The sequence below is a fragment of the Chelonia mydas genome, chromosome 2 (assembly GCF_015237465.2).
Source record: "Chelonia mydas isolate rCheMyd1 chromosome 2, rCheMyd1.pri.v2, whole genome shotgun sequence".
NCBI classification, from domain to species: Eukaryota; Metazoa; Chordata; order Testudines; family Cheloniidae; genus Chelonia; species Chelonia mydas.
Genome location: NC_057850.1, coordinates 117,611,417 through 117,638,554, shown reverse-complemented (window position 1 = coordinate 117,638,554; position 27,138 = coordinate 117,611,417). Strand labels below are relative to the sequence as shown.

The 27,138-nt window shown below is 40.6% G+C and overlaps 1 protein-coding gene across 2 annotated transcripts in view; it reads left to right on the top strand.

The window, feature by feature from the left end:
- The window catches only part of GMDS (GDP-mannose 4,6-dehydratase), a 542,341-nt gene that overhangs the window by 490,733 nt on the left and 24,470 nt on the right, over positions 1 to 27,138 (top strand). The window contains exon 10 of one of the 2 annotated variants that reach the window (XM_037893246.2): positions 16,104 to 20,171. The exons of the other annotated variant lie outside the window; for it this stretch is intronic. Within the exon in view, the coding sequence (XP_037749174.1) occupies positions 16,104 to 16,190 (87 nt within the window). The 3' untranslated portion in view covers positions 16,191 to 20,171. Of the gene's footprint in view, positions 1 to 16,103; positions 20,172 to 27,138 lie in introns of those variants that run through there. 2 annotated transcript variants of the gene reach the window in all.

Sequence of the window (27,138 nt, the reverse complement as noted above, 5' to 3'; positions counted from 1 at the left end):
TCAACTGCTGGAAATGGCCGACCTTGATTATCACTACAAAAGGTCCCCCCAGCCCCCGGCTCTCCTGCTGGTAATAGCTCACCTTACCTGATCACTCTCATTACAGTGTGTATGGTAACACCCACTGTTTCATGTTCTCTGTGTATATAAATCTCCTCACTGTATTTTTCACTGCATGCAACCGATGAAGTGAGCTCACGAAAGCTTATGCTCAAATAAATTTGTTAGTCTCTAAGGTGCCACAAGTCCTCCTTTTCTTTTTGCGGATACAGACTAACATGGCTGCTACTTTGAAACCTTTATTGCCTGTGTATTTAATTATTGTCCTTTTCTGTGTATGTAAAAACAAAATATAAAAACTGTTTCATCCACTCCCATTGGCTATAACAATCAATATGCCGCATGTAAGATGGGTGTTGGATTGTTTACATAAATTTTGACCTAGGGCCAAAATTAAGCTTCAGAAAAGATTATTATTGCTTTTTTGAGATGTAACTCTACCTTTATGCACCAGCTCAAAAATATTTGATAACCACTGTCTGCATTTGGCATAAGGACCGCCAACTCAAACAGGAGTTTTGTATTTTTCACTCTTTTTTGGTAAATTCTTGTTTTAACATGAAAGTTATTTTATTTAACCACCATTCATGAATGGGTGCACTAATAACAATTATTATTATTATTGCTATTATACATTTGTTTTGCATTAGGAGATGACAGACTTTGTGGTAGTGCTAATTAACACTTAGGCAGAAGGCAAAGCAGAGCATCTTCTAACAAATTACCACACAATCTTCCATGTTTTACTTTCAATTGAATGCCATGGGCCTGATTCTCATCCTCTTTACACCACCATAAGGCCCCAGTCCAGCACTAACATCCATGTTAACAAACCTCTAACTGGAAAGTGATTCCATTGAAGTCAATGGAGTGACACCACATAAAGCCTGTTTAGAATTAGGACCAAAATGTATTTTTGTTTTGTTTTTTAATTTAAAAATTAAATTTCTAAGCAGTATACATCTGCCTCAGAAAGTGCTTCTTAGAGATTTTGTATTGTCTTTTTTAATTGTAAAATTAAAATTTTAAAGGAATTTTAACCTGATTTTTTAGACTCTCCTCCTCCTTTTCTGCTTATGAGCCCTCCCTAGGAAAAAACCCAGGTTCCCTACCTTCCTGCTGCAACCTCAATGTGTCAGCTTTATTATGTATAGACAAATTAAATTAGAATCATAGAAACATAGGACTGGAAAGGATCTTGAGAAGTCATCAAGTTCAGCCCTCTGGTCTGCAGCAAGACCAAACAAACCTAGACCATCCCTGACAGGTGTTTGTCCAGTCTGTTTTTAAAAACTTCCTATGCTGGGGATTCCACAGCTTCCCTTGGAAGCCTATTTTGGAGCTTAACTACCCTTATAGTTCGAAAGTTTTTCCTAGTATGTAACCTAAATATCCCTTGCTGCAGATTAGGTCAATTACTTCTTGTCCTACCCTCAGTGAACATGGAGAATAGGTGATCACGGTCCTCTTTATAACAGCCTTTAATGTATTTGAAGACTGTTATCAGGTCCTCTTTTCCCTCCTCCCTGTACGCATTTTCTCAAGAATAAACATGTCCAGGTTTTTTTAACTTTTCTTCACACGTCACGTTTTCTAAACCTTTTGTTATTTTTGTTGCTCTCCTTTGGACACTCTCTCCAGTTTGTCCTCATCGTTCCTGAAGTGTGGTACCCAGAACTGAACACAGTACTCCAACTGAGGCCTCAGCAGTGCTGAGTAGAGTGGGGCAATTACTTTCCATGTCTTACATATGACACTCCTGTTAAAACACCCCAGAATGATACTTACCTTTTTCTCAGATACATCACATCGTTGACTCATATTCACATCCTTTTCAGCAGTACCACTACCTAACCAGTTGGTCTCCATTTTGTTGTTGTGCATTTGATTTTTCCTTCCTAACTGAAGCACTTTGCACTTGTCATTATGGAATTTCATCTTGTTGAATTCAGACCAATTCTCCAATTTGTCAGGATCATTTTGAATTCTTATCCTGTTGTCCAAAGTGCTTGCAACCCCTCCCCGCTTGGTGTCATTCACAAATTTTATAAGCCTACTCTCCACTCCATTATCCAAGACATTAATGAAAATATTTGATAGTACCAGAAGCAAGATTGACCCCTACAGGACCCCACTAGGTAAGCATTTTGACAACGACCAGTTGTGCACCTACCTTATAGTACTTTCATCTAGACCACTAGACCATGTGGGAGTCTGTTGAAAGCCTTACTAAAATCAAGATATAGTAACCTGGCTGCTACTTAATCTTTGCACTTGGATTTTTTTAATGTAAAATGAGAATAAATAGAAATTATGTCATTGAAAGATGACAAAAGATAAACTATATCAGAATATACACTGTCATATATTTACTGTATATATGTTTCCAATATAGATAAAAGCACACACTTATATTACTTTATGGTCTGGTGAAAGGGTCATTCCATTTGCTGTGTACATGGTACAGCCATGATGAAACTTCCATGATGAAAATCCTGCTTCTGCATGAGTAGTAGCTGTGTTTGAAAATTTGCAGTACTACCACTAGACCTAGTTCTGTGAGGTGCTCAGTGCCCTCAATCCCCATTGACTTCGCTAGCAATTGAGGACAGTTAATACCTTATAACAAGTGCTCCGGTCCTCTCAGAAGAAGGCCCTACTGTTAGAAAAATGTCTCCTCCATCACTAAATTCAGCAGTTTTCAATAAGCTAGTGCCAGATTCTTCTCTTTTCAGCCACTGGCTGCCAGCAAGAGAGTGTGAAGAAACATGGTCCCAGTGGGAGCTCTTGGAAGAATTGGGCCACGTTCTTTGATGCCTTATGATTCCTTGGTGCCAACTAGACTGGTACAAAGGAGCCATCAGGTAGGCATAAGGCCCCCAGAGAGCATTCTCCAGGTCAGAGAAAGGAAGGAGCAGAAGAGGGCATGGCTGTGGCATTCTTAGACCTGGGCAATTCTTCATCCCTGCAAAACCCATAGGGGCTACTGCAACAGGAACACTACTTAGGACAGCCTTTGGATGTTCACTGGAGGCTGAATGAGACCCCAGCACCCCCTGTCCCAGAAACTGCATCCACACAGGGATGAATCTGGCTTATTGTGCCTCAGTCAGGCACAATGCCTCCCACAGGTCAAGGGGAAACACCTTTTTAAAAGGATTCACCCTGCACAGTATAACTCTTAACATTGAATTTGTTTATATAGGAGAAAAGTTGTGTGATATACTAATATTGTGCAATTCATTTTGCGGGGAAGAGGAGGATGACACTTGCTTTATTTTTTACCCCTGAGCCTGTCTTGTCTGTACATTTATAAAAGAAGATAAGCCTGCCACCAAGCTGAAAAGGCTGACACTTCTAGAGGTCATAGGTTGTTTAGAAGGATAAGCTGTGGTCTGCTGATTGACTCATGAGAGTGGGGGTTTGTATTGCAAGGAAGCTGTTGTCAGTTACCCAGACTGAACCAGTGGACTGAAATCATTTTGAGGGCTGCATGTTTGTTGGGAGGGAGCTATGTGGAAATGAGCCTCCTTGTCTAGAATTTCCAAAAGCCCTACAGCTGTGCAATGACAGTCAAGCTCTGAGCAAAAGTCAATTTTGGTGAGGGGGAGAGAAGAGAAGCAGGAAGTGGGGGCAGGGGAGGGGGGAGCCGTAGTTCAGATAAAGGCTATTCATGGAAATCCATCCTGCCCAGGTTGTGCATAGTTAGTATGAAAACGCTTTTTTTTTTTTTTTTTTTTTTCAAAAAAAAAAATTTAGGGAACACCTCCGGCCATAGCGTGACCTGCAGATGACTTTTGCCTTTGCAACGGTGGAATGCAGAATAAAGCAAAGAAATGTAGCAGTAGGGGAAAAAAGACATCGTAAAATGATCATCTTTGACTACTTTAACCATCTTTTAGGGGGACGTCTGTTGTCTCTAAATATTGGCTTATTTTAAACAAAGGTCTCGATACTTTTATATGATGTTGGATTTCTTTTTTTCTAATCAGTCTAGAAGCACCATGCCAGTATGTTTACATATAGTGGACATGTGTATTTAGATTGTAAGCTCTTCAGGGCAGAAACTGTCTTTTCACTGTATGTTTGTACAGCGCCCAGCACAGAGGACCCTGATCCTAATGGGGCCTGGTGGCTACTACTAATACAAATATTAATAATGGTAATAATTTAGAGGCATGTTTTTCAGGGGAGATGCTTTTCGTCTTCTTTTTTCTCTTATCCAATCAACTGGGGTCGGGTCCTTGTGCAAACCTCAGCCATCTGTGTCTGTCTGAAATGGCACTAAGGTCCTTCTGCTTACCATCTTCTTTGATGCAATCCATCCATCGCTTCCTCCCGTTCCTTGGGGTCCCTTTCCTACCACCATCTCCTGCCATGCTATTTTCACCAGGTCCCCTTCATTCACCATCTGCATCTGTCCAAATCAGCAAAGCCATGTTTCTTGAATTTTGTCAGACACATCCTGGACTTGGACTTTCATCCTAATACTTTCATTCTGAAATATTTTTCTTCTTGTAACTCCTCTTATAGTGTGAAAACATCTCATCTCAAACACCTGTAGCCATTGAAACTGTCGGCTCTTTATCACCCATGTTTCTGCACCATACAACATTGTAGGGCACTCCATTGTTCTGTATGATTGGGCTTTCAGTTTCAGTGGTATACACTTGACATTCACAACCCCTGGAGTTGCTTTTGCAGCTGCAATTTGCACCCTCATATTTTCTCCTACAGATATTAATTTCAGGAATAAATCTGGGTATCTGCACCTCTGAGTATTTGCACTTGAAACTGGGTAGTTAATTTTTCAGTTGCCCAGTTAGCCACAAATCAATTGAAGGTGCACAAATGTTCTGGGTGAAAATTGCACCTGGAAAAGGAAGGTGCTCCAGATGAAAATACATCCACTGAGTATGTACAACCTCAGATCAAGAACATCATTTCTTGGTGATGCATCTTTCCCTCGGTTTAATGGAGTGCCTTCTGGAACTCTTGCTAGCACAGTGAGTCCCCAGCATGGATAATTGTCTTAATGACGTTACCTTACAGAAAAAGATTTTACCTCATTCTTGTCCTTTTCCCTAACAAGTAAAGAGAACTAGAGAAGGGCTCAAGCCAAAATATGAGATCTGAGTACATCTGCATGTTGGCAAGCTGTAGGTCTCTTCTGATTATAACTGGTCGTTATCTCTGTAATTTGCAAATAATTTTATCAAACTTGGTTAAGTCACTGAAGCAACTACTAAAACAAGTCTGACACTGAGCTGACAGGGTGTTCCAACTCAGGTGTGAGTTTGGCTTCAAACCGAGCAGGTATGATCCATCTTACTGGAGGGATGGAAAGACAGTTTGTGGGAAAGAACTAGGACCCTTTTTTAATTATAAGAGAATTGGAGTCCCAGGCTATACAACCCTGCTCAGATATCCCACAGTTAGAAAAAGTATATAATAAAAATACATAAAATAAATAGAAAAGGGGGTTATAGTTAGCAATCAATATAAATTAGAAGTTGTGAAGTGTAGAAAATTGATAAGGGAAGCTAAAGAAGTCAAGAAAAAATTCATGACAGGCAAGACAATAAGGAGGGTTTATTTTTAAAGTAAATTAGGAACAAAACAAATCCTCCCAATGGTATAAACCCATTATTAGATGGTGTCAATAAAACTGTTAATCGTGCAGAAAAGGCAGAAGTATTCAATAAATACGTTTTTTCTATATCTGGAAAGAAGCAGGATGATGTGCTTATCACATGAGGATGATGAAACCTTTCTAGTCCGTTAGTGATTGAGGAGGATGTTAAACAACATGTACTGCAGAAAAACATTTTTAAATCAGCAGACCTGGATAACTTACATACAAGAATCCTAAAAGAACTGGATGTGGAGATATTTGGACGGCTGATGTTAATTTTTAGTGGTTAATCTTGGAATACCATGGAAATTCCAGGAGACTGAAGAGCACTATTGTTGTGCCAATATTCAAAAAGGACAAGTGGGATGAACCAAGTAACCAAAGGCCAGTTAGCCTGACAGCTCCTGAGCAAAAGAAAAGCTAATATGGGATTCAATTAATAAAGAATGTAAGGATAGCAATATAATTAATTATAGTCATTAATAGCAATAGGAATCTAATTAATGTTAATCAAAATGGCTAGACTTGTCAAACAAACCTGATTTCATTCACTGAGGAGATTATACATTTGGTTGATAAAGATAGCTGCATGGATTTAATACACTTAGGATGTTGTAAGGCATTTGGTTTAGTACTACATGACATTTGATTAAAAAATCAGCACTATGAATATCAATAAGGCACATGTTAAATGGTTTAAGAACTGGCTTACTGACATCTCAAAAAGTATTCATCAATCGGGAATCATCATTGAAAGTGGGTGTTTCTAGTGGGGTTGTGCAGGGATGGGTACTAGGCTCAACACTATTCAACATTTTCATCAGTGATCTGGAAGTAAATGTAATGCTGATAAAATTTGCAGATGAACAAATACTTGTGGAGTGGTAAATAATGATGAAAACAGGACAGTCACAGTGATCTGGATCGCTTGGTAAACTGGGCCCAGTCACCCAAAATACATTTTAGTACAGCCAAATTCAAACTTGTACATCTAGGAACCAGGAATGCAGGGCATACCTACAGCATGGGGGACTGTGTCCTGGAAAGCAGTGACTCTTAGAAGGCTTTATGGATTATAGCAGACAAACAACTCAACAGGAGCTCCCAGTGCAATGCTGTAGCAAAAAGGGATAATGCCATTCTTGACTTTATAAACAGGGGAGTAGTGGGTAGAAATAGGATCGCGATTTTACTTCTATATAGGTGAGACCAATGCAAAATACTGTGTCCAGTTCTGGTGTCCTAATTTAAAAATGGATGTTGAAAATTTGGAAAGAGTGCAGAAAAGACCCACAAAAATGATTTGAGGTTGGGGGAAATACCTTACATTGATTGACTTAAAGAGCTCAATCTGTTTAGCTTATCAAAAAGAAGATTGAGAGGTGACTTTTATTGCAGTGTATAAATACCATCCCAGGGAGAAAATACTGGGTGCTAAAGGGGTCTTCACTCTCGGGGAGAAAGACATAGCAAGTGCAAACAGCTGGAAGCTAAAGCCAGACAAATTCAAATTGGAACTAAGGCACAATTTTTGAATCGTGATTAATAGTTGGAACAAACACCCAAGGGAACAAACACCCACGAGACCATCTCTTGAGGTCTTCAGGTCAAAACTGGATGCCTTTCTGGCCTTTATCCTTTAGACAAATGAAATTATGCTTTAGTTAAACACAAGTTACTGGACTCAATGTAGGGATAACTGGGTGGATTTTATGGGCCAGTGATAAACAGGAGTCAGTCTTGGTGAACTAATGGTTCATCTGGCCTTAAACTCTATGAATAAAAGAAAAGACTAGTGATCACTGGACTGTCCAAATGTGCTATGGGTGACATCCTGGCCCCATTGAAGTCAATGGCAAAACTCTCCTTACCTTTACTGGGGCCAGGATTTCACCATGTGATCTGCTCATACTAGTTTATATAGCAGAGTTTTAGCTCAGGGCCAATTTTCACTGAGTTACTTTTCATAATTTTCTGATACAAAAAATGTTTTCTTCATATAATAATTAAATATAGTTGGTGTTCCTAATTTCATAGATCGGCTGATATTCTTAATTAGCCCATTGTTTTAAATGAGAGTAATAGCAACCACCTCTCTCTTTTTAGCCTGCTAATCCTCATGGTTGCTTTATAGCTGTAAGGAATCATAATTGAGGTGTCAAGTATCAGGGGGTAGCTGTGTTAATCTGTATCCACAAAAACAGCAAGGAGTCTGGTAGCACCTTAAAGACTAACAGATTTATTTGGGCATAAGCTTTCGTAGGTAAAAAACCACTTCTTCAGATACATGGAGTGAAAATACAGATGCAGGCATTATTATACTGACGCATGAAGAGAAGGGAGTTACATCACAAGTGGAGAACCCGTGTTGACAGGGCCAATTGGCTCAGGGTGGATGTAGTCCACACCCAATAATAGATGAGGAGGTGTTAATTCCAGGAGAGGTAAAGCTGCTTTTGTAATGAGCCAGCCACTCCCAGTCCCTATTCAGGCCTAAATTAATGGTGTTAAATTTGCAAATGAATTTTAGTTCTGCTGTTTCTCTTTTAAGTCTGGTTCTGAAGTTTTTTTGTTCAAGTATAGCTACTTTTAAATCTGTTATAGAATGTCCAGGAAGATTGAAGTGTTCTCCTACTGGCTTTTGTATGTTACCGTTCCTGATGTCCAATTTGTGTCCATTTATTCTTTTACGTAGGGACTGTCCGGTTTGGCCAATGTACATGGCAGAGGGACATTGCTGGCACATGATGGCATATATCATATTAGTAGACGTGCAGGCGAACGAGCCTCTGATGGTGTGGCTGATGTGGTTAGGGCCTCTGATGGTGTCGCTAGAGTAGATATGGGGACAGAGTAGGCAACGAGGTTCGCTACAGGGATTGGTTCCTGGGTTAGTGTTTCTGTGGTGTGATGTGTAGTTGCTGGTGAGTATTTGCTTCAGGTTGGGGGGCTGTCTGTAAGCGAGGACTGGCCTGCCTCCCAAGGTCTGTGAGAGTGAGGGATCGTTTTCCAGGCAATGTCCCTCTGCCATGTACATTGGCCAAACCGGACAGTCCCTATGTAAAAGAATAAATGGTCACAAATCGGACATCAGGAATGGTAACATACAAAAGCCAGTAGGAGAACACTTCAACTTTCCTGGACATTCTCTAACAGATTTAAAAGGAGCTATACCTGAACAAAAAAACTTCAGAAACAGACTTCAAAGAGAAACAGCAGAACTAAAATTCATTTGCAAATTTAATACCATTAATTTGGGCCTGAATAGGGACTGGGAGTGGCTGGCTCATTACAAAAGCAGCTTTACCTCTCCTGGAATTAACACCTCCTCATCTATTATTGGGTGTGGACTACATCCACCCTGATCCAATTGGCCCTGTCAACACGGGTTCTCCACTTGTGAGGTAACTCCGTTCTCTTCATGTGTCAGTATAATAATGCCTGCATCTGTAACTTTCACTCCATGCATCTGAAGAGGTTTTTTTTTTACCCACGAAAGCTTAGGCCCAAATAAATCTGTTAGTCTTTAAGGTGCCACTGGACTCCTTGTTATAATTGAGGTGTGATTTAATTTAACAGTGATCTGCCTTTACTAATATGAACATTATCGGGGGCAATGGAGTGGCTACCCTTCCTGAATCCTTCCTCTGCACAAGCTATTCCCTTGAATTAAGATGTGAATGGCCTCCAGACTTCCCGTGCCTCCTGTATATTTGGTGAGGTATCATTTAGGGGGTGGATCTTGTTAAAAGTTGAGTCCCCAACTGTCCATATCCAAGAACCTCTACAGGAATGATGGCTTAGGGAGACCCATGTGATCTGATCCTAGTGAGTCCCCCATGTCTGGATCTGCCACACTTGGGGATAGGAGGGCCCCTTAAACAAGAGGTTGCTAACAGATTCCTCCACACACACACCAAATTTCCTTTTATGGGCAGCAGTTGCAACAACAGGGAGCAGATTGTACTGGACAGTCTACTGTAACGGCTGCACCTTGATCCTCCCATGACATCAAAGCTGCTGCGTGGAAATGAGAGAGAATTAGAAAATACAGAGGCTTTATTTTTTAACACTTAAAACGTCTCTCCTCAAATTTTGCTTCTCCCCATTGAAAACACTTCTTTATAGTTTGAGCATAACTGCACTTTAAAAAGCTGCTCCCTTTCACCTGAGGATTTGTATTTCTGTACTGGTTGAAACCATCTCTTCATAGTATATCTAGTTAAGTTTTTTTTTAAGTGATTTGGAATTTGCTGCATGAAAACCACCCTATAAATTTAAGATATTGTATCATTAAGAACAGCAGCATTACCAGATGCTAACACTGATCCTATTGCCATAGTGTTCATAGACATAGAGGGATATATTCTATTCTGCTTAAGATGTATTTATGCAACTCCTATCAATGCAAACAGAAAACACACAAAAGAAGCAATTGTAATGTTTTTAATTTTATCCTGAGTCTACATCTTAGAGGGCCCGATCCAAATAGAAAGACTCCCTTTGACTTCAGTGGTCTGTGGATCAGGCCCTAAAAGTTTAAATAATGCTGAAAACTCTGTCTGTCTGTCTGTATATTACAATGAGCTGAGTGAGGTAGGGTGGGAAGGGGAGGGGTATTAGGAACAAACCATTGAGATCTAAATCTAGGACACGTTAACAAAGAAAATGACAGTGTCTCTTGTCAGACTTAAGCTTCCAATAGATTGCTTAATAAATGGCAGTAAGAGCAAAGTGAAATGGGGAGACTTAATGCTTAGCTATCTGTGGGGGGGCAGAGGGCAACAGGGGATGGTACAATTGAGCATCACTCAACTCACACAAAAAATTGGTTGAGAAAGAGCTCACCAAAGCCTTCTTTCCCTGAATGGATATTTATAGACTAAGGGTCTGTTCTGTCTCTCCCATTCCTGTAGGGAAAAATGAACAGAGATGCTTTCAATCAGGCAGGCTATTTGACCAAGTCTTCTTTAAATGTTGGTTTTAGTTTTCATCGTTTTAATGTGTATTTCACTAACCAGCATAAATGACTCCACTTTGATTTGAATCACAACACTGCTCAGTTTCAAATCCTAGCGTACACATTTCTTCTGGATTATGTGCAGTTATGCACCAGATATTTCTTTCCTGACATTTTCTTCCCGCCATGGTATACTCGCATTTGTTTAGTTTAATGAAAATCAGATGACATTGCTGCTAGAAGTAACTGAGGTAATGTGTCAGGTAATTTAACTCTTACACAATATTCTCTTTCTTTAATTATTTAATACTGGTGGGAGGTTTTTGGTTGTTGGTTAGTTTTGTACAGTTACGTACATGCATCTCCTTGCTGCCTCAGATTTGTAAAGCGTGAAGCAAGTTAGCTTTTTAATTTATGTAGTGAACTAAGACATGGTTTGCATAAATATCAGTGGGGACTGAAGTTGTTCAGTCTTGTTTAATTCACGTCCTCGCTGCAATACTGGCAGTAGTTTTGAATGACTCATCTGCTATAATATATTAACCAAAGACAACACAATTCTTCCACTTCAAAATGCCTGGCCATTAGTAGATTGGAGGTTTGATTGTTGTTCTTTGTTATTGTTATTATTCTTTATTATTTATTTATTCTTTCCTGTGTTTTCTAATTAAAGACCAAGGGTTTGCTCCTGCAAAGCACTCCCACTAAAATCGTTGGGACTGTTCACTTACTTACTTTGCTGGATCGGGGCCAGAGTACTGAGCAGCTGGCAGGATTGAGACCCAAATCCTGTTCACCTGTCTCATTCATTACTGGTATTTTGTCAGTCTACACAGTGCAGAAATGGTATTTTATCATTCTGCACATAAGCACAGAAGATAATAAATCTAGATGGTCTAGATAATACTTAGTCCTGCCTCAGTGCAGGGGACTAGACTAGATGACGTAACGAGGTCCCTTCCAGTCTGATGTTTCTACGATTCTGTCCTTGGATTGTGTTTATTTCATGATCGTTCCCTACTTCTTTGGAACTATTGTGAATAAGTGCATAATGGGGGGCGGAGGGTTCAGTTTAGCGTCTCTTATAGTTAACCACGTGGTAGGGTACACGTGCTGCTATGGAGAAACATTTGCTGGGGTTAATCAAGATATCCTTAAGGTGAAAGAGCTCAGGATTTATTAGAACTTACCCTTACTCTAAACTGGAATGATAAAGAGACTATAGAGTTTCTAGAGGGAATACAGGTTAATCTAGGATATATAGCTTTGGTTTTTTAAAAAAATTACTTTTTATTGTTTTGGGGGGGGTGTTCAATCAATCAGTCTTTAGGAGCAACAATTTGAGATGAACACAAATCTGTCACATTTAAAAAACAAAAACAAAACTATTTTAGCCTAGTTCCCAGCTCTTCTTGTGCTGACATTCTACAACCTGATTTTCAGAAAGGACTGTCACCATCAATTTTTCTGTTTTAAAGGACTTTAATTCTTTCAGCATGTTCATATGGTTTTATAAAGCCCCAGATACATGGCAAATCCCCTTGGTGTTGTAAGACAAGATTGCTGTTAAAAAATGTTTAGGCTTAGTCAGCTTCTTCTCACCACTGAACTCATGAGGGACTCTAGGAAATGGTGTTTATACTAAGCTTAAATTGATAGGGCAAGTTTAATGCAATCAGGTCAAAGGTACAACTGCTTAGCTAGTCTCATCAACCACTCAGGTTTCAGCATCAGTTTATAAGTAAAGGCCTGTAATGATAACATCTGGCTGCTAGCGCATGGGCTGCATTTTGTGTGCTGTGATTGAATGTAATTTAATGGTGGGGAGGAGCAAATTTAGGGGCAGCTTCATTGCTGAATTATGATTCCAGATAGATAAACTAGGACTGACAGACTTTGATCAAAATCTCGGTTGTGCTATCAATTCATTTGATAAAGAGCCTTTCTTCAGCACACCCCAGGACAGAGATTGCTCATGCACCACCCCCACAGAGCAACTGAGCATGATCCATCCCCTCACAGTGCCTCCTTGTGAGTGGAGCGTGCATGCCTCATCCCCAGAGAAGACCTCAGTGTGTTCTAGCCCAGGGCTAAAGGGATGAAGCTGGATTTTCCCTATAATTAATGCTGCAGGCTGGGATGGAGTCAGACACTGGAACTCAGAGCAGGGGACCTGTCGCTCCTGCGCTATCAGTGACCCCCATCTGAGGACAAAAATGGATTGGGGAGAGTGAAAGGAATAGACTGGGGAAAGGAATTTGGTGAAACTGTGGGACTGGAGAGGGTGCAGAGAAACTGGGACTGGCTGGATAAGAAGACTGGGACTAGGAACTAACGTGGTGGAAATGAGGGCGAAGGGGGAGAGGACACAGATCTGACAAAGAGCTGGGTGTGTGGGCAGAACTGGAACTAGCTGGGCAAAGAGCATGGGACAAGGAGCCAGGTCAGGAGGACTGAGGCAAGAAGCCAGGGAGAGCGTGGGAAGAGACTGAGATTGGATGAGGAGTCCAGGGAGAGAGACTAGGGCTAGGAACCAGGGGATGGAGGAGGAGAAGGAAAGATCAAATGAGGTGCTTGGAGGAGAAAACTGGGACTGGCTGGGCAAGGAGACTGGGTGTGGGAAAGGAAAGAGTCTGGGAGCTGATGGATGATTGGGACTCAGGCAATAAGTCTAGGACTGGCCGGGCAAGGAGACTGGGACTGGGATGAGAAACCTGAGAAGTGGAGACTGGGTCTGGGTTGAAAAGGAGAATGGTACTGGGACCAGGAGCCAGAGTTGGGGAGAAAATAGGACTGGGACTGGATGGGATGTTAGGAATGAGGCAGAAAGGGTCAGGCTTCAGGGAAGCAGGCAGAAGAGTTTCTGTCCACTAGAGAACACGCCCCTCCATAGCGTGGAATGAAACTCAAGATTCCTGAGTCTCACCATTCCTCTGCCATCAACAAATCTCACCCCTCTTTAGTGATGTTCCACATAGGAGATGACAGCCTATTACTGCTATCAGTTATTCCATTAACTCAAGTGGCAGAGAACTTTGCAGTGGATCTAAAGGTTTCAGCCTTTCCACTGAGCCACTGGGGTGTCACTATGATGACACATCATAGCATGTCTGTTTTTTCCGTGTCCTTTTTTTTAATATAGAAAATTACATACCAAAAAATTACTTTAAAAGAATATTATTAAGGTCACTCAGGCAAACTTAATTCTGACATTTCCTCTCATGTGAGTACTTGACTTTGCAATCTTAATGTTCTTTTAAATATAAGTGGTTTGTTTTGGGGGTGGTTAAGTGTAGCACACACACACTTTTCAAGACGGTACAAACTGACATGTAGGCGCAGTGTCTTTCTGAACTTCTCAGTCGTAGTGCAGCACTTGGATTCGTATGCTCCCCTTAGTTTGTGTGTGCAACTCTCTCACATACAACCGATTTTTGCCACAAATGGAAGGGGCTTGTTTTGGCTGTTAAAGAGATCTGTATCTACCATCTAAGATCCTTTTCTGTGCGTAACCGTGTCCAGGGCAGATGGGTTTCCTCTTTATCATATATTCTAAAAAAGAAACTGCTTATTTCAGGGCTCTTCCAGGTTATACCTTGAACATCCAAGGTGACTATAAAACAGGCATTTGTAGCTGGCTGGTATGTTTTCATTGAAATATGGGTAGCGATGAAGGTAGACGACAATTTCTTATCCAGCCACTTGGGGAGAGTGAAAGGAATAGATTGGGACAAGGAATTTGGTGAAACTGTGGGACTGGAGAGGGTGGAGAGAAACTAGTGTCTATGCTGGAGGTCAGTCTACTCTATAGGATCATAATGGTCCCTTCTGGCCGTAAAAAGTTTTTTAAATCTAATATGCTGCATATGTGACTATTTTAAAGAACGCTTACAGAACACTTCTGTTTGTTTCACTTTAAAATTTAAAATCAAGTCAGCATTAACATATTATACTGGGGTTGTGTTGTTAAACTCTTTTTAAAAATGATCAGGAGATTCCAGGGATAAGTATGAATTTACTCTTCTATAACCATTTTCACAAACTTCCTGTAGATGGTAAGACATGCTGTTCTTTGTGGCTGGATGAACCACTAGGTACAATAGGTCAGTGTTTAGGGCTCCTGGTTCTAGGGTCAGATACACCTTGGGCCTGGAAAGCACAAGAAATATATTGCCTCCAGTGAGGCAGTCTGGTTCTCAAGGGGCTACTGAATCGGACTGGCACCACCTGCCCACCACAGCTGAGATCTGTGCACCATCCCAGACCCAGTGCCACTCCTGTTGTTCCTGCAGGCCAAAGGGAGGAAGGGATCCTGGCTCACAGCTGTCACTGCCACTTACTGCCATCATCTAAAATGAGGGCTCTGAACATCACCCCTTGAAGTGTGTGTAGGTGGGTGAGGAGGTGGAACTGAAAGTAGCCACATATTGAACATACTTAGGGCACTGAGTTGCCTTCATTCAACCTTGATGCTCTTGAAATCTTATGTGACACAAGGTTTACCCTTGTATGTATTTGTGTGTGTCTTGCCCTCTGTCTGGTAGCATTTGCATGTGGATTGTTCTCATATTTGTTTGAGGATGCTAAGTATGGGATGTTTCCACTTCAATTTTATTAATCAGCATATATGGAATGTGGGTGGGGGTGTCTATGAAAATAGTCAAATTTTTGGGACTTTTCATCTGAAGATCTCTGTGTGCTTTTCAAACATTCATTAAGTAAACTTCACAATATGCCTGTTATGTCTGTATAGTTATATCACTGTTTTCCAGAAGGGAAAAGCAAGGGTCAGAGAAATTAGGAAACTTGCCCAAGGTCACATGCAAGTCAGTGGTAGAAGCAGACTCCTATTCCTGTGCTCCAATCGTTAGGCTACTCTCCCCCACTTCTTGTTTGTGATTTACATCCTAGTGTAAGACTAGCTATAATTCATTGATCTGGGATAGGATTTCCACCTCTGCTATTTTTGTAAGCTTGAAATATATGGGGTTTATGTTTGTAATTACAGGTCTTCTAATAAAATACTTACTAATTGCACTGTAAATAGTCAGCCAAGGGTTGGCTCGCATTTTTTCCACTTCTTTTGGATTGCCTCGATTGTTTTTCAGTGCCGAGATTAGCCCATTTATGTTCCTTCTCTTGCAGATGGGATGGAACCCTTTTAAAGCAATAATGAGTATACATCATACTGCTAGAAGTATAAACTGCCTTTGAACATATTAGCGAAAGCTAAACTACCAACTGTTAATTCAATGAATCATACTCTGCACAGGAGTGTTTTATATATATATGAAAATCCAACTGTATATGTATATGGAGGGCGTATATTTATACACCACATGTGTAAGATATAAATGATCCCGATGAATACTGCTGAAGTAAATTATGTTAATACCCTAGTTAGAACTATTTTAACATTAGTTTCTAAATGTTTTTGTTATACTGTAGATTGGATGTCGGCAAGATAAAGGAACCTGGACTCTTAAGTGCAACCTCTGCACTACAGTGCAACTCTGTGGGGATGTTCAAAATTAAACATTTGGTTTAAGCATTAAACATTAAAGTTTTCCTTTTAATTCCGAGGCCTGTGTTAAAGCAGAATGGGAAATGGTTTACAGTATCTCCCAGTGTGGCGGATTGCCACACTGATATTGTCAGAAATTACATAATTTTCATTTCTTTTTGTAAGATTATCACCAACAATAGAAGGCTTAAAAATTCTAAATGTAATTACAAAAATATATTTTAAAGTAGGCTTATAGTGTGTTCCTGGTAATAGGTGCGCCTTACCTTTAAAACATAGATTTATGGGGGGGGGCTCGGCCTTTAAGAGTAGGGAGCTTGTTTTAATGAGTGACTTACTCAGTGGAAGCTCCCACTGCCACCACCCATTCATACTAGACATGATAGATATCAAAAGACCTATCACCAAAGGATGTTATTGGCTCTTCATTCACCTGCACTGCTCAGCCAGAGTTGCTAGCTGCTTTGTGGCAGACAGTCTACAATGTGCATCAGGCTGCTGGCACTCTGTAAATGAGAACCTAGTCCTCTGGTCTCCCGGCTAGCTCCTTTACTACTCTCTGCACTCTGAGTGTCTCTTGCCGTACATTGGAACAAGAAGAGGAGACAGCCTCCATACCTGATCCGCCACCAACAATATTTGGCCCCATTCTCATGACTTTAATACTTTGGTATGTTGGGGGAAGGTAGTCAACCTGAGTGGATCCTCGTATGTAGAGGTGGTGTGACGAGACTCCTAGAGGGAAGAGGGAGTCCTAGTGGGGAGGGAAAGAAACCATATAGCAGATGAGAATAAGGGAAATTCCAAGGTGAGAGGGAGGCTGGAAAACACCCCAGTGAATGAAAAAGGGAGGTGACTCTGAAGGGAGAAGAAAGTCAGTGCACCCTAGTGGGAGGAAGAGAATAGAGAAGCAAGAGATTGTGAATAGAGCAAACACCAGGGGTGGGAAAGAGGGAGAGATTTAGATGGGGAAGGGGCAGAAGGAAAAGAGCCAGGTATGCAAAGAAGGAAAGAAAAAATCTGAATGAAGATAAGGAGAGATCAGGCCTTAAGAGAAGAAAGGAGTAGTAAGTAAGGTTTTACTATTTTGTGGGGTTTAGTGAAAGGTTTGGTACTGGAGTGGAATGTAATCAAATGTTAAAAAAAAAAAAAAAAAAAAAAGCCACACAGCATGTTTGCTTTTATACAGTAAATTAGGGGGCATGATTCTAAAGAACAAAATGGAGGTTGGGAGACCTGGCTCAACATGTGGGATGGCTATAGGAGACCATATGAGAGATGGAAGATACCTTGTTCTGGTTTAATTTGATGTTTACCGTATGGATTCTAGCTTATATTGACCTATATGGCCAAAATCCTCTGCTGTGAGTGGGAGTGTACCCCACAAATGGCAGGGAGGAGTGCAAAGGTGAATTTAAACCATCTTTACATTCCCTTGACTCTGAGATAGCTATGTGTCTGAAGGCTGCTGTAACTTATTTACAGCTTCCAAGGGCCTCAAGGGCCATGATGGCAGGTGGAATGCAGGAGAGTTCTGGGAACACTTCTCAATGTGCCAGATCCCCTCTGCTGGCCATTCTGCTGTTTATCACACCAGTTTAGCAGCATACTAATTTCCATGCCAACTAGTTGTGATGTCACAGAGGGTTATGACTTGGCATGTAAAATAAGCAACAGGAGATGAACTTTTAAGAACCTAGGAATTGCCACACCAGATCAGACAAGTGCTCCGGCTAGTTCAGTGCAAGAAATCCAATAGTGAGCAATACCTCTTTTCAGGGTTGGGCCCATTTATCAATGGTGGAAGCTGTCTCTCTAATCAGTCATGCAAAATGCTAAAAGCTGAACCCCAGACTGCGTTTTATTTTTATTATTTATTTATACTTGTGGAAAGATGTTGATGTAGTGAGCCAGGAGCACCCCAAATTTGTTCAATCCTTATTATAAAAAAAACAGCTACAGAATTCAACACCAGTAGTCCTTTAGAACACTGAAACTTACGTTAGGGAAACTGCAGTATTTGGGGTGATTACGGTAGACTGTTGTAGTCGTAGTATCTTAATAAGGGAGTTGAGGATTGTTTTGACAGCTTAACAGGAGCCTGAGGGCAACTGCACCTAATTTGCATTAAGTGGAACACATTGCAGCCCTCTTCCTTCTTAGTACAAAGGTGTGCCCCATAGAAACTACAGGTGCCAACATGCAGTGATCTAGTTTAATCCAAACAGAGAGGTCGGGACCTGTGTAATCTTCGCAGTCCGCACCTCCCTGTTAAAGATGTGGCTGACTGCAAGCCTACTGCTGTTGTACTCCACGAAACAAGGACTTACAAAAAATGTGCAACCAATAGAGTTAACTTTCATCTCACACCAGTTCAAAAGGAGAAGCCTCTCATTGTCACTCTCCTTTCATAGTTGTCTGCTCTAGGCCAGTTCCGTCACTGATATTTAGCATAGCAAATAAAAGGGGGAAATGACTGTCACAGCAGGGTATTGACCTCTAGGGGTTATTTTATGTGCTACGATGTTGAAATTGTTACCCATCATCATTAAACAGACATTAAATAGTCATTAAAAACTCATAGCAACCTTTTTCATGTACCAAATGAGCAAGTAATTTAACGCTGTTATTTAGTTGTGTGTGTGTGTGTGTACACAAATGCATGCATTCAGCTGTTTGTCCTTATGAGCAGATAGTTGTGTATATGTATGTACAGCTGTATTTTCAAGGTTTGATTTATGATGTATTCAAGAGATCAAATTTAAAAGAATGACTCTTGAGAAAATTGTCTTTGTTTCATATACACTTGTTTTTCACTCTGCTGATCATACATAGATGATGTTTCAACTCTGTATAGAGCTACTTGTAAACAGCAGAATTTGTAGTTCTAAACTATTGGAACTTCAGCTCAAGAACATGAATCTCCTCTTGGTATAAATTACTGTGTGTAAATATTCCCTGAAATCTTTTAGTATTGTAATACTAAGGCTTTTGAATTGTTGATACCGTGAGAAAGATATACATCTAACACTTACAAGTACTTTAAATCACTTCAGCATAATTCATGAGCTAATGAACATTGAATACAGGCTATTCATTTTCATTATATTCGCAGCTTATGTTCAGCCAACCTGAAAAGTGAAATAGAAATATGTTAAAACATGCTTGTATCATTTTACTGCCTTGATTACATTTATTTGTATGATTGTACCCTCATAACAGAGGATGTAATTTGCCTTCACTCTTCTTCTTAATGTAGAACATGCAGTTGGCGGGTTAGAATTTTTCTTTCCAGTGGAAGTACAAAAGCTACAGTAAACTTTTCTAAATACAACAATAATGGAATAAGTGTAAGCATTGCTTTTTACAGAGAACTTTATGAAAATCAAACTTTTCCACAAATTTTTAAGATGACTTTTTGGGGGGAAGAGGATACAGAAGGGTGGCTTTTAGAGCTTATGAAACAATGGAACTAATAAGACTGGCTACTATATATCAAGGTATCTTGAAGTCTTATCCCTTGCATGCTTCTCTGTAAAATTCAGTCAGTGTCTTTTAATCGAACCATACTTCTTCACTCTGGTTCTTTAATTTAACATAGGATGTCAGACATGCCCGATTGTGGGGTGGTTTGGTAATTGTGACAAACATCCACTGATAAGGCAAAATTCACTAAATTCATATTCACCCTTTTCACTGGACAAAGATTTCAACTCACTGACCAGCCCCTGCTGCCTTTCATATTGTTTTATCTTGGAAGTTAGAAATGTTAGTAAACTAAATTAAGTCCTTACATTCTTAACAGATCAGTTTTAAAAAACTTGCCTTAGCAAATATACAAGCAGTTATTTTTATTAGGGTCCTTACAGTGTGTGATGAAATGAAACATGTATTCCATATCATAATGACTTGTGTCACACCTTGCTGGGTCAGATTACCATGCCATTCAAAGTATTTGGGGTTTAACACAATAAAATTGACAAAATTTAAAAGGAAATGTTTATTTTCTTGTTCATATATAATAATTCATACTACAGTAGTAGTTCTCTGTAAGATGAATCTGGCAAGCTGACGGTATATTCTTTTTGCACCAGCATATAACCACATTTTGATAGTAGATAAATGCAATTGTATTTAAGTGATATACCGTAGCTGTCTTTCAAATTTAACTTATATTTTAGACATATATCTGATAGTATTTTAGCTATAGTTATCTAAAACAATTGAAGATATACTACTGCCAACTGGCATCATAGGATACATCCACACTGCAACAACAACAAAAAAGGTGTTTTCTTAACTTGGGTTCGCTAACCCACATTGGCTAACTCAGGTTAAAATGGCAGTGAAGATGGCAATTCAGCTTTTAGCTCAGGTTAGCAGCTCAAGTTCAAACCCAGGCTACCCTGTGGATTTCAACTCAACCTGCTGACTGATAGGTACCTTTGCAAGTAAAATATGTTTCTAAAATGGTAGGCCAAATTCCACCTTGATTGAAGCGCATTGGCTTGATTCTGCAGATGGCCAAATTTAACCATTTATTAAAAAGTTTGGAGATGGGGAAGCATTTGGAATTGGATATGGAAAACTCTGAGTTAAGATGAGATCTGAAAACATTGGCTCAGTGGACTCATGATATTTAAAATACTTGGCTAGATTCACCCCTCAGTTTATGCCAGTTTCAGAGGATGCAAATACTGGTGAAGGGTAATAGCTACAGAAAATCTATCAGGGAAAGAAGTTGCAGCACAAGAAAGTGGCCACAATCTCCCTTGCAAGAGTGGGGGATGCAGGGGGGGGGACTGTGTAATTCCTGCATAGCCCATAAGTGAGCAGTGCTGACTAGGAAGGGGAAATGACCGTCACCCGAGTGACTGGGAAGTGCACAGATTTAGCTCTGGCCTTCCCTCAAAAGCTTCCGCCCTCAGAACTCCCATGCATCTCTTTGGGGAATTGAAGCTGCTTTCCCGTACACACACCCAGCAGGAACTCTGAGGTCAGGTGACAGTGCTAACACCATCTGCCCTTCCTTAGGTTGAATACCTGAAAGGGCTTTGCTGGCATAGGGAGGCTTAATGTACACCTCCCTCCACAAACTTCAGTTCATCTGACTCACTCTTTACTCCTCATTAAAAATAGGTTTCTTGAGAGGGTTTTTGTTTTGTTTGTTCAGTTCAGTATTATGATGATGCAATGGTATTAGACACCCTAAGGTGTGATTATACTGTGAGAGGTTATTTCAAGGCCAGCAACATGCCCTACATGCAACACTATCTTGTGGTATCATAACATATTACTGTTCCTTATTGCTTAAATATTTTGAGATGTGCATCATGCTTTGGCAATGCATGTCAGTCTTTTGAGACATAAGAATAAAGATTGCTAGGGCTAAACTGAATAACACAGAGCTTTACATCCCAATGGAACCAAAAATCCTTTATTCATCACACTGAAATGCAGCCACCTCAGGGGTGGAACACAGCAGCCGTATAACAACATATACTGACATTTCACAAGTTTTTAGAAAAGAAAGTTAATATGTTGTGACCTGATTTCCCTCAGATAATTTGTATATCTTCAAATTAATCCTTGTTCAAATTAAGTTTTAGGAAGAATGGCATAACTGCACACATTGGGACAAATCCTGACTTTACACTGATGCCAACAGGGATGCAAATGGAATTATACCTGCGTCAAACCAGAATCAGGCCCCTCCTGTTGGTAACACTCAAAGTAGGAAGATAGATCTGATTACTTCTGTCTTCTTATTTGACATAACTACTTAGCAGGGAAGGAGAGCTAATAACGGACAACGCCAAGAAGGCTGAGGTGTTCAATGCCTGTTATGCACCAGTCTTCACTAAAAAGGTTAAATGTGAGCAGATGCTTAACACAATTGATATTAACAACAAGGAGGAAGCATCAGAACAGGTTTAAGGATATTTAGATAAGTTGGATGTGTTCAAGTTGGCAGGGCCTGACAAAATTCACTCTAGGGTATTTAAGGAACTAGCTGAAGCAATATTGGAACCATTAGCAAAGATCGTCAGGAACTCGTGGAGGATGGGTGAGGTCTCAGAGGACTGGAGAAGGACAAACATGATACCCGTCTTTAAAAGGGGAACAAAGAGCACCTAGGAAATTATAGACCAGTCAGTCTAACTTTGATACCAGGAAAGATAAGGGAACAAGTTATTAAACAATCTATTTGTAAGCACCTGGATGATCATAAGATAAGTAATGACCAGTGTGGGTTGGCTGAGAAGAAATCCTGCCAAATCAAACTCATTTCCTTCTTTCACAGGGAGTGAAAGAATAGATTGGGGGAAAAGTGTACCCCTTTAAGGGCCAGGCTGGAGCCTACAGCCTGGGGATAATCCAGGAGACCCTGCCCCTGTCTGAGCTATTTAAACAAAGGAAGAGGCAGCTGAGGGGAGTTAGAAACCAGGCAGGCTGCAGTGGTGTATGGTTTCTCTCTCAGGCACCAGGAGACAAGCCTAACCTGACTCTCAGACTTGAGTTTGTGGACTTTTGGGGAGCTCTTACCAGGGTCCTGATAAATGGTCTTATGATTCCTGTCCTGAAACCTTATTGAAAGGGGACAGGCTATTTAGCTAATGCATGCTAGCTTCTCCTTGCCCTGGGTGGTTAAAGTGAATCTATTGCTGCTCCACTTGGGGAAATTCAGGTGGAGAATGCCTGCAGCACCACTTCAAGTCACAAGGAGGGAGTTTACTAGCATAATAGATAGGAGGAAGCAGTAGAAGTCAGATATCTTGATTTTAGTAAGGCTTTTGACACAGTCCCACGTGATATTCTCATAAGCAAACTAGGGAAGTGTGGTCTAGGTGAAATTTACTATAAGATGGGTTCACAAATAGTTGAAAGAACATACTCAAAGAGTAGTTATCAGTGGTTCGCTGTCAAACTGGGAGGATGTATCTAGTGGGATTCCACAGGTCTCAGTCCTGGGCCCAGAACTATTCAGTATTTTCATTAATGACTTGGATAAGAGGGTGAGGAGTACACTTACAAAATTTGGGATGACACCAAGATGGGAGGAGTTGCAAGCACTTTGGAGGACTGGATTAGAATTCAAAAAGACCTTGCTAAATTGGAGAATTGGTCTGAAATCAACAAGATGGAATTCAATAACAACAAATGCGGTAGGAAAAATCAAACCCACAACTACAAAATGGGCTAGGCAGTAGTGTTGCTGAAAAGGATGTGGGTGTTATAGGGGATCACAAATTGAACATGAATCAGCAATATGATGTGATTGTGAAAAAGGCTGATATTCTGGGGTGTACTAATAGGAGTGTTGTATGTAAGACATGAGCAGCAATTGTTCTGCGCCACTTGGCACTGGTGAGGCCGCAGCTACAATACTGTGTCCAGTTTCGAGACAGAAAAGATGTGGACAAATTGGAGAGAGTCCAGAGGAGAGCAATAAAAATTATAAAAGATTCAGGAAACTTGACTTTATAGGAAAGTTTAAAAAAACTGGATACGTTTAGTCTTCAGAAAAGAAGACCCGGGGAGGTGGGAGTGTGGGGCTCTGAACAATCTTCAGCTATGTTAAGGGCTGTAATAAAGGTTTGTGATCAATTTTTTTTCCATATCCACTGTCAGCAGAACAAGAAGTAATCAACTTAACCTGCAGGATGGGAGATTTAGGTTAGATATGAGGAAAAGCTTTGTAATTATAGGTGTAATTAAGTTCTGGAATAGATTACCAAGGGAGGTTGTGAAATCCCTATCATTGGAGATTTTTAAGAACAGGTTAGACAAACACCTGTCAGCGATGGTGTAGGTATACAGGTGATGGAGTGTTGGAAGTCCTTCAACATTGCTGATTGCATCACTTATATTAAACAGTCAATGCAGCTGGTGAAACCTATGGAAAGAATGTGTGAATGATTTTAAGGGTTTCCCGACCATTGACAAAGAAGTGAAACGCATTGTTCAGGTGGCCAGGCAAGTGGGTGGTGATGGCTTCGTCAACATCCTTGAGGAAGAAATTGAAGAATTAATTGACAGCCATAGAGAAACATTGACTAACGAAGAGTTAGAGGAACTGATAAAATCGTCTACAGAAGACGAAGATGATGACGACGAACAGGAAGAGCCAGCAAGTTGGAATCTTCATAAATTTTCGGAAGTGTTCCAAACAGCGAAACACTTGAATGATTTAATTTCTGAATATGATCCCTCTATGGAACGAAGCCTCAAAATCACACGTAGTATTACGGACGATATGAGACCGTATCAAGAAATGTTTGAGCAGCTCAAGAGACAACAGCGACAGTTGCCGATCACCATGTTTTTCAAGGAAAGACATCCAGCAGCAGATGAGCCTACGCAATCAACTTCTCAAGCTGAATGAGAGCTGAACCAGAGCCAACCACTTTGTGTATGACTCTCTCTCTGTCACCTCCATCTCCTGGATCGACATCAAGCATTGACGACCCCCTGTAATTACCCCCTGTAATTAAAAATACAGTACTGTAAAATTATATTTTGCATATGTACGCTTACGTATACATATTACTGTACAGGGTTGTACAGTATACACAAAACCATGTACAGTATACTGTACTTTATGGGCGATTTAAGAGATTTTCAAGGGTAATTTTGACTATGTGTGATCTTTGCTTTAAGCGCTGACTTTAGAACCCAACCCCCGCTTAAGATGCGACTCTATTTGGTCCTGCCTGAGTGTGGGAGGACAGATTAGATGACCTCTCAAGGTTCCTTCCAGCTCTACATGTCTGTGATTCCATTATTCCCACTAGTTGCCAGCCCTGTTTAAGAGTCTTTATTCTGTGTTATTTGGAGAGTAACGTTCTGTTTTTTCAAGGACTGCTCTGTGTGTATGATCCTTTATTATGTTCTTAATTTATAGTTCTCCCATTAACTATAACATATGCAGAGTTAGAATAGCAGTTAAAGGTATAATACAATTTGGTAGCTGTGTCATGTCAAATTGGGGGGGGAGGGGGGAGTGACAGGATGATCCCACAATTACCAACAAAAAGTGATGATATGCTCCAGTTTGTTTGAATTTTTTTCTGAACCCCCCCCCCCCAAACACGTTTCAGATTTTGCCATCTTTTGAGCTGGCAGCGATGAGAAGTGGAGAAATGCCATAATTACCTAACTCCCTTAAATCTCTCTTTTGAACCACTGAAAGTGTTTTAAGCACCTTGAATATCAGCTGACAGAAATTTGTGAATGCTAACATCCCAGTAGTTAGTGGCAACAACCGACTCGATATCACCAAAAACATTTTTTAGGTCAAGGCCTAAAAAGATGTTTAGCTAAATTGTCAAAATATGTATTGGTGTTTTAGCATCATGAACAATGGCAATGACCGGTTGCCCTCTGAAACACTGGGAGTTACTGATACCACTGCCTAGAACAAGTGCATGAGTATGTGCAGTGAATTTATGGAAAATTTCAAACTCACTTTCATAGCGTTGTGTCACCAGTCATGTCACTATGTTTTTATGACTATGTAGAAGTCTAAATTACAATATATTTTATATCTATAAAATGAGTTTTTAGCAACAAAGAGAATTAAACTATAACCGTGTTGAAATCTTAAAGGTACATTTACACTGCACACTTCTTTAAGTGGATCTGTATTCTACATGCTGTTGAGACCAACTAGCTGCTGAGACCAACCATATAAACGGTAGTGTAGCCAATGAGGCACGGCTAAGGCAAGTAAAGACACACCTGAAGGGTGTGAGTATGTACCCTACACACTCTCTACCTGCCCAAGCCGTGCTTCCCCATCTATACTGCTGTTTTTAGCAGTGCAATGTCCAGCTGCCTCCCTGCTGTTGGAGCCTTTCTCCTCCAAAGGAAAAGACTCCCCTTGCAGGGAAAGGCTGGGCGGGAGAGCCTTTCCCCACTGCCTCCCGCCTGCTGCTGCAGCCTTTCTTCACCACAATGAAAGGCTCCCTCAGCAAGGAGCTGCTGAAGCTTTTTTCCCCGCCGTCTTTCCCCCTGCCAGAGCCTTGCAGTGTGTAGCTACACGGGCCAGTGAAGTGTGGACACAGCAGGCTTTTCACAGTGGCGTGTAGCTACACAAACTCGACACACCACAACCAGTGGTGTGTAGTGTAGAAACTGTAGGTGTAGCCTAAGACCCCACCCCCACCCTCCCACCCATAGGAATGGATTGATTCTAAGATTCAGGGTAACTGCTGAGTCATACTGGCAGATGAGTCCAGTTAGCTCCAAGCAGGATATAAGGAGAACATTGGGCTTGTTTGGGCAGAGGCTTCTCTGGGAAAGAAGAGAGGCCTCCAGGGGGAAGGTGTAGGAGCAAGCTAAGTGCTATAGTTGGTTTATTGTGTTATTTAAGTTAAAAATGTAAATCAAAGGTAGGGAGAGAGTTTTGGACACTGGGTGGTAGCAGGACGTGCTGTGTTGAGAGAGTGGGGTGCAACTCTCCCCATTTGCCCATACACAAGTAAAAACATGAAGTGTCTTGATTAAAACAAGATACAGATGTGTGTCATTGTATATACAATTTTCTTGGGGTACAACAGATTGTTGCTGAAGCTTTTGCCATCACTGCACTTGAAGATATAAGCAGATCAAAGGGGCGGGGGAAGAGGTAATCAAAGAATTCTTGTGTGTGCTGTAGACTTGGCATCCAAATACCAATTAAAATGTTCTTAAAGCATGATAGGGCTTTGCATAAGGGGTTCTCATGTTTGTAAGCTCTCCAGAGCCAGGGACTCTACCTTCCTGTTTGTAAGGACAGTGCCTAGCCATATTGTGGGCGCTATTGGAATAATGATGATAGTGCAGAAAAATTAAGTTGTCTGGAAATTGTTTCACTGAAGGTTGATTCTTCAGTGTCAGACATCTGAAATCATTAGCCAGTGGACGTTTTTCTTTCCTTGTTCTTGTAAATATATGCCTGCTTTCATAGATTAAAGT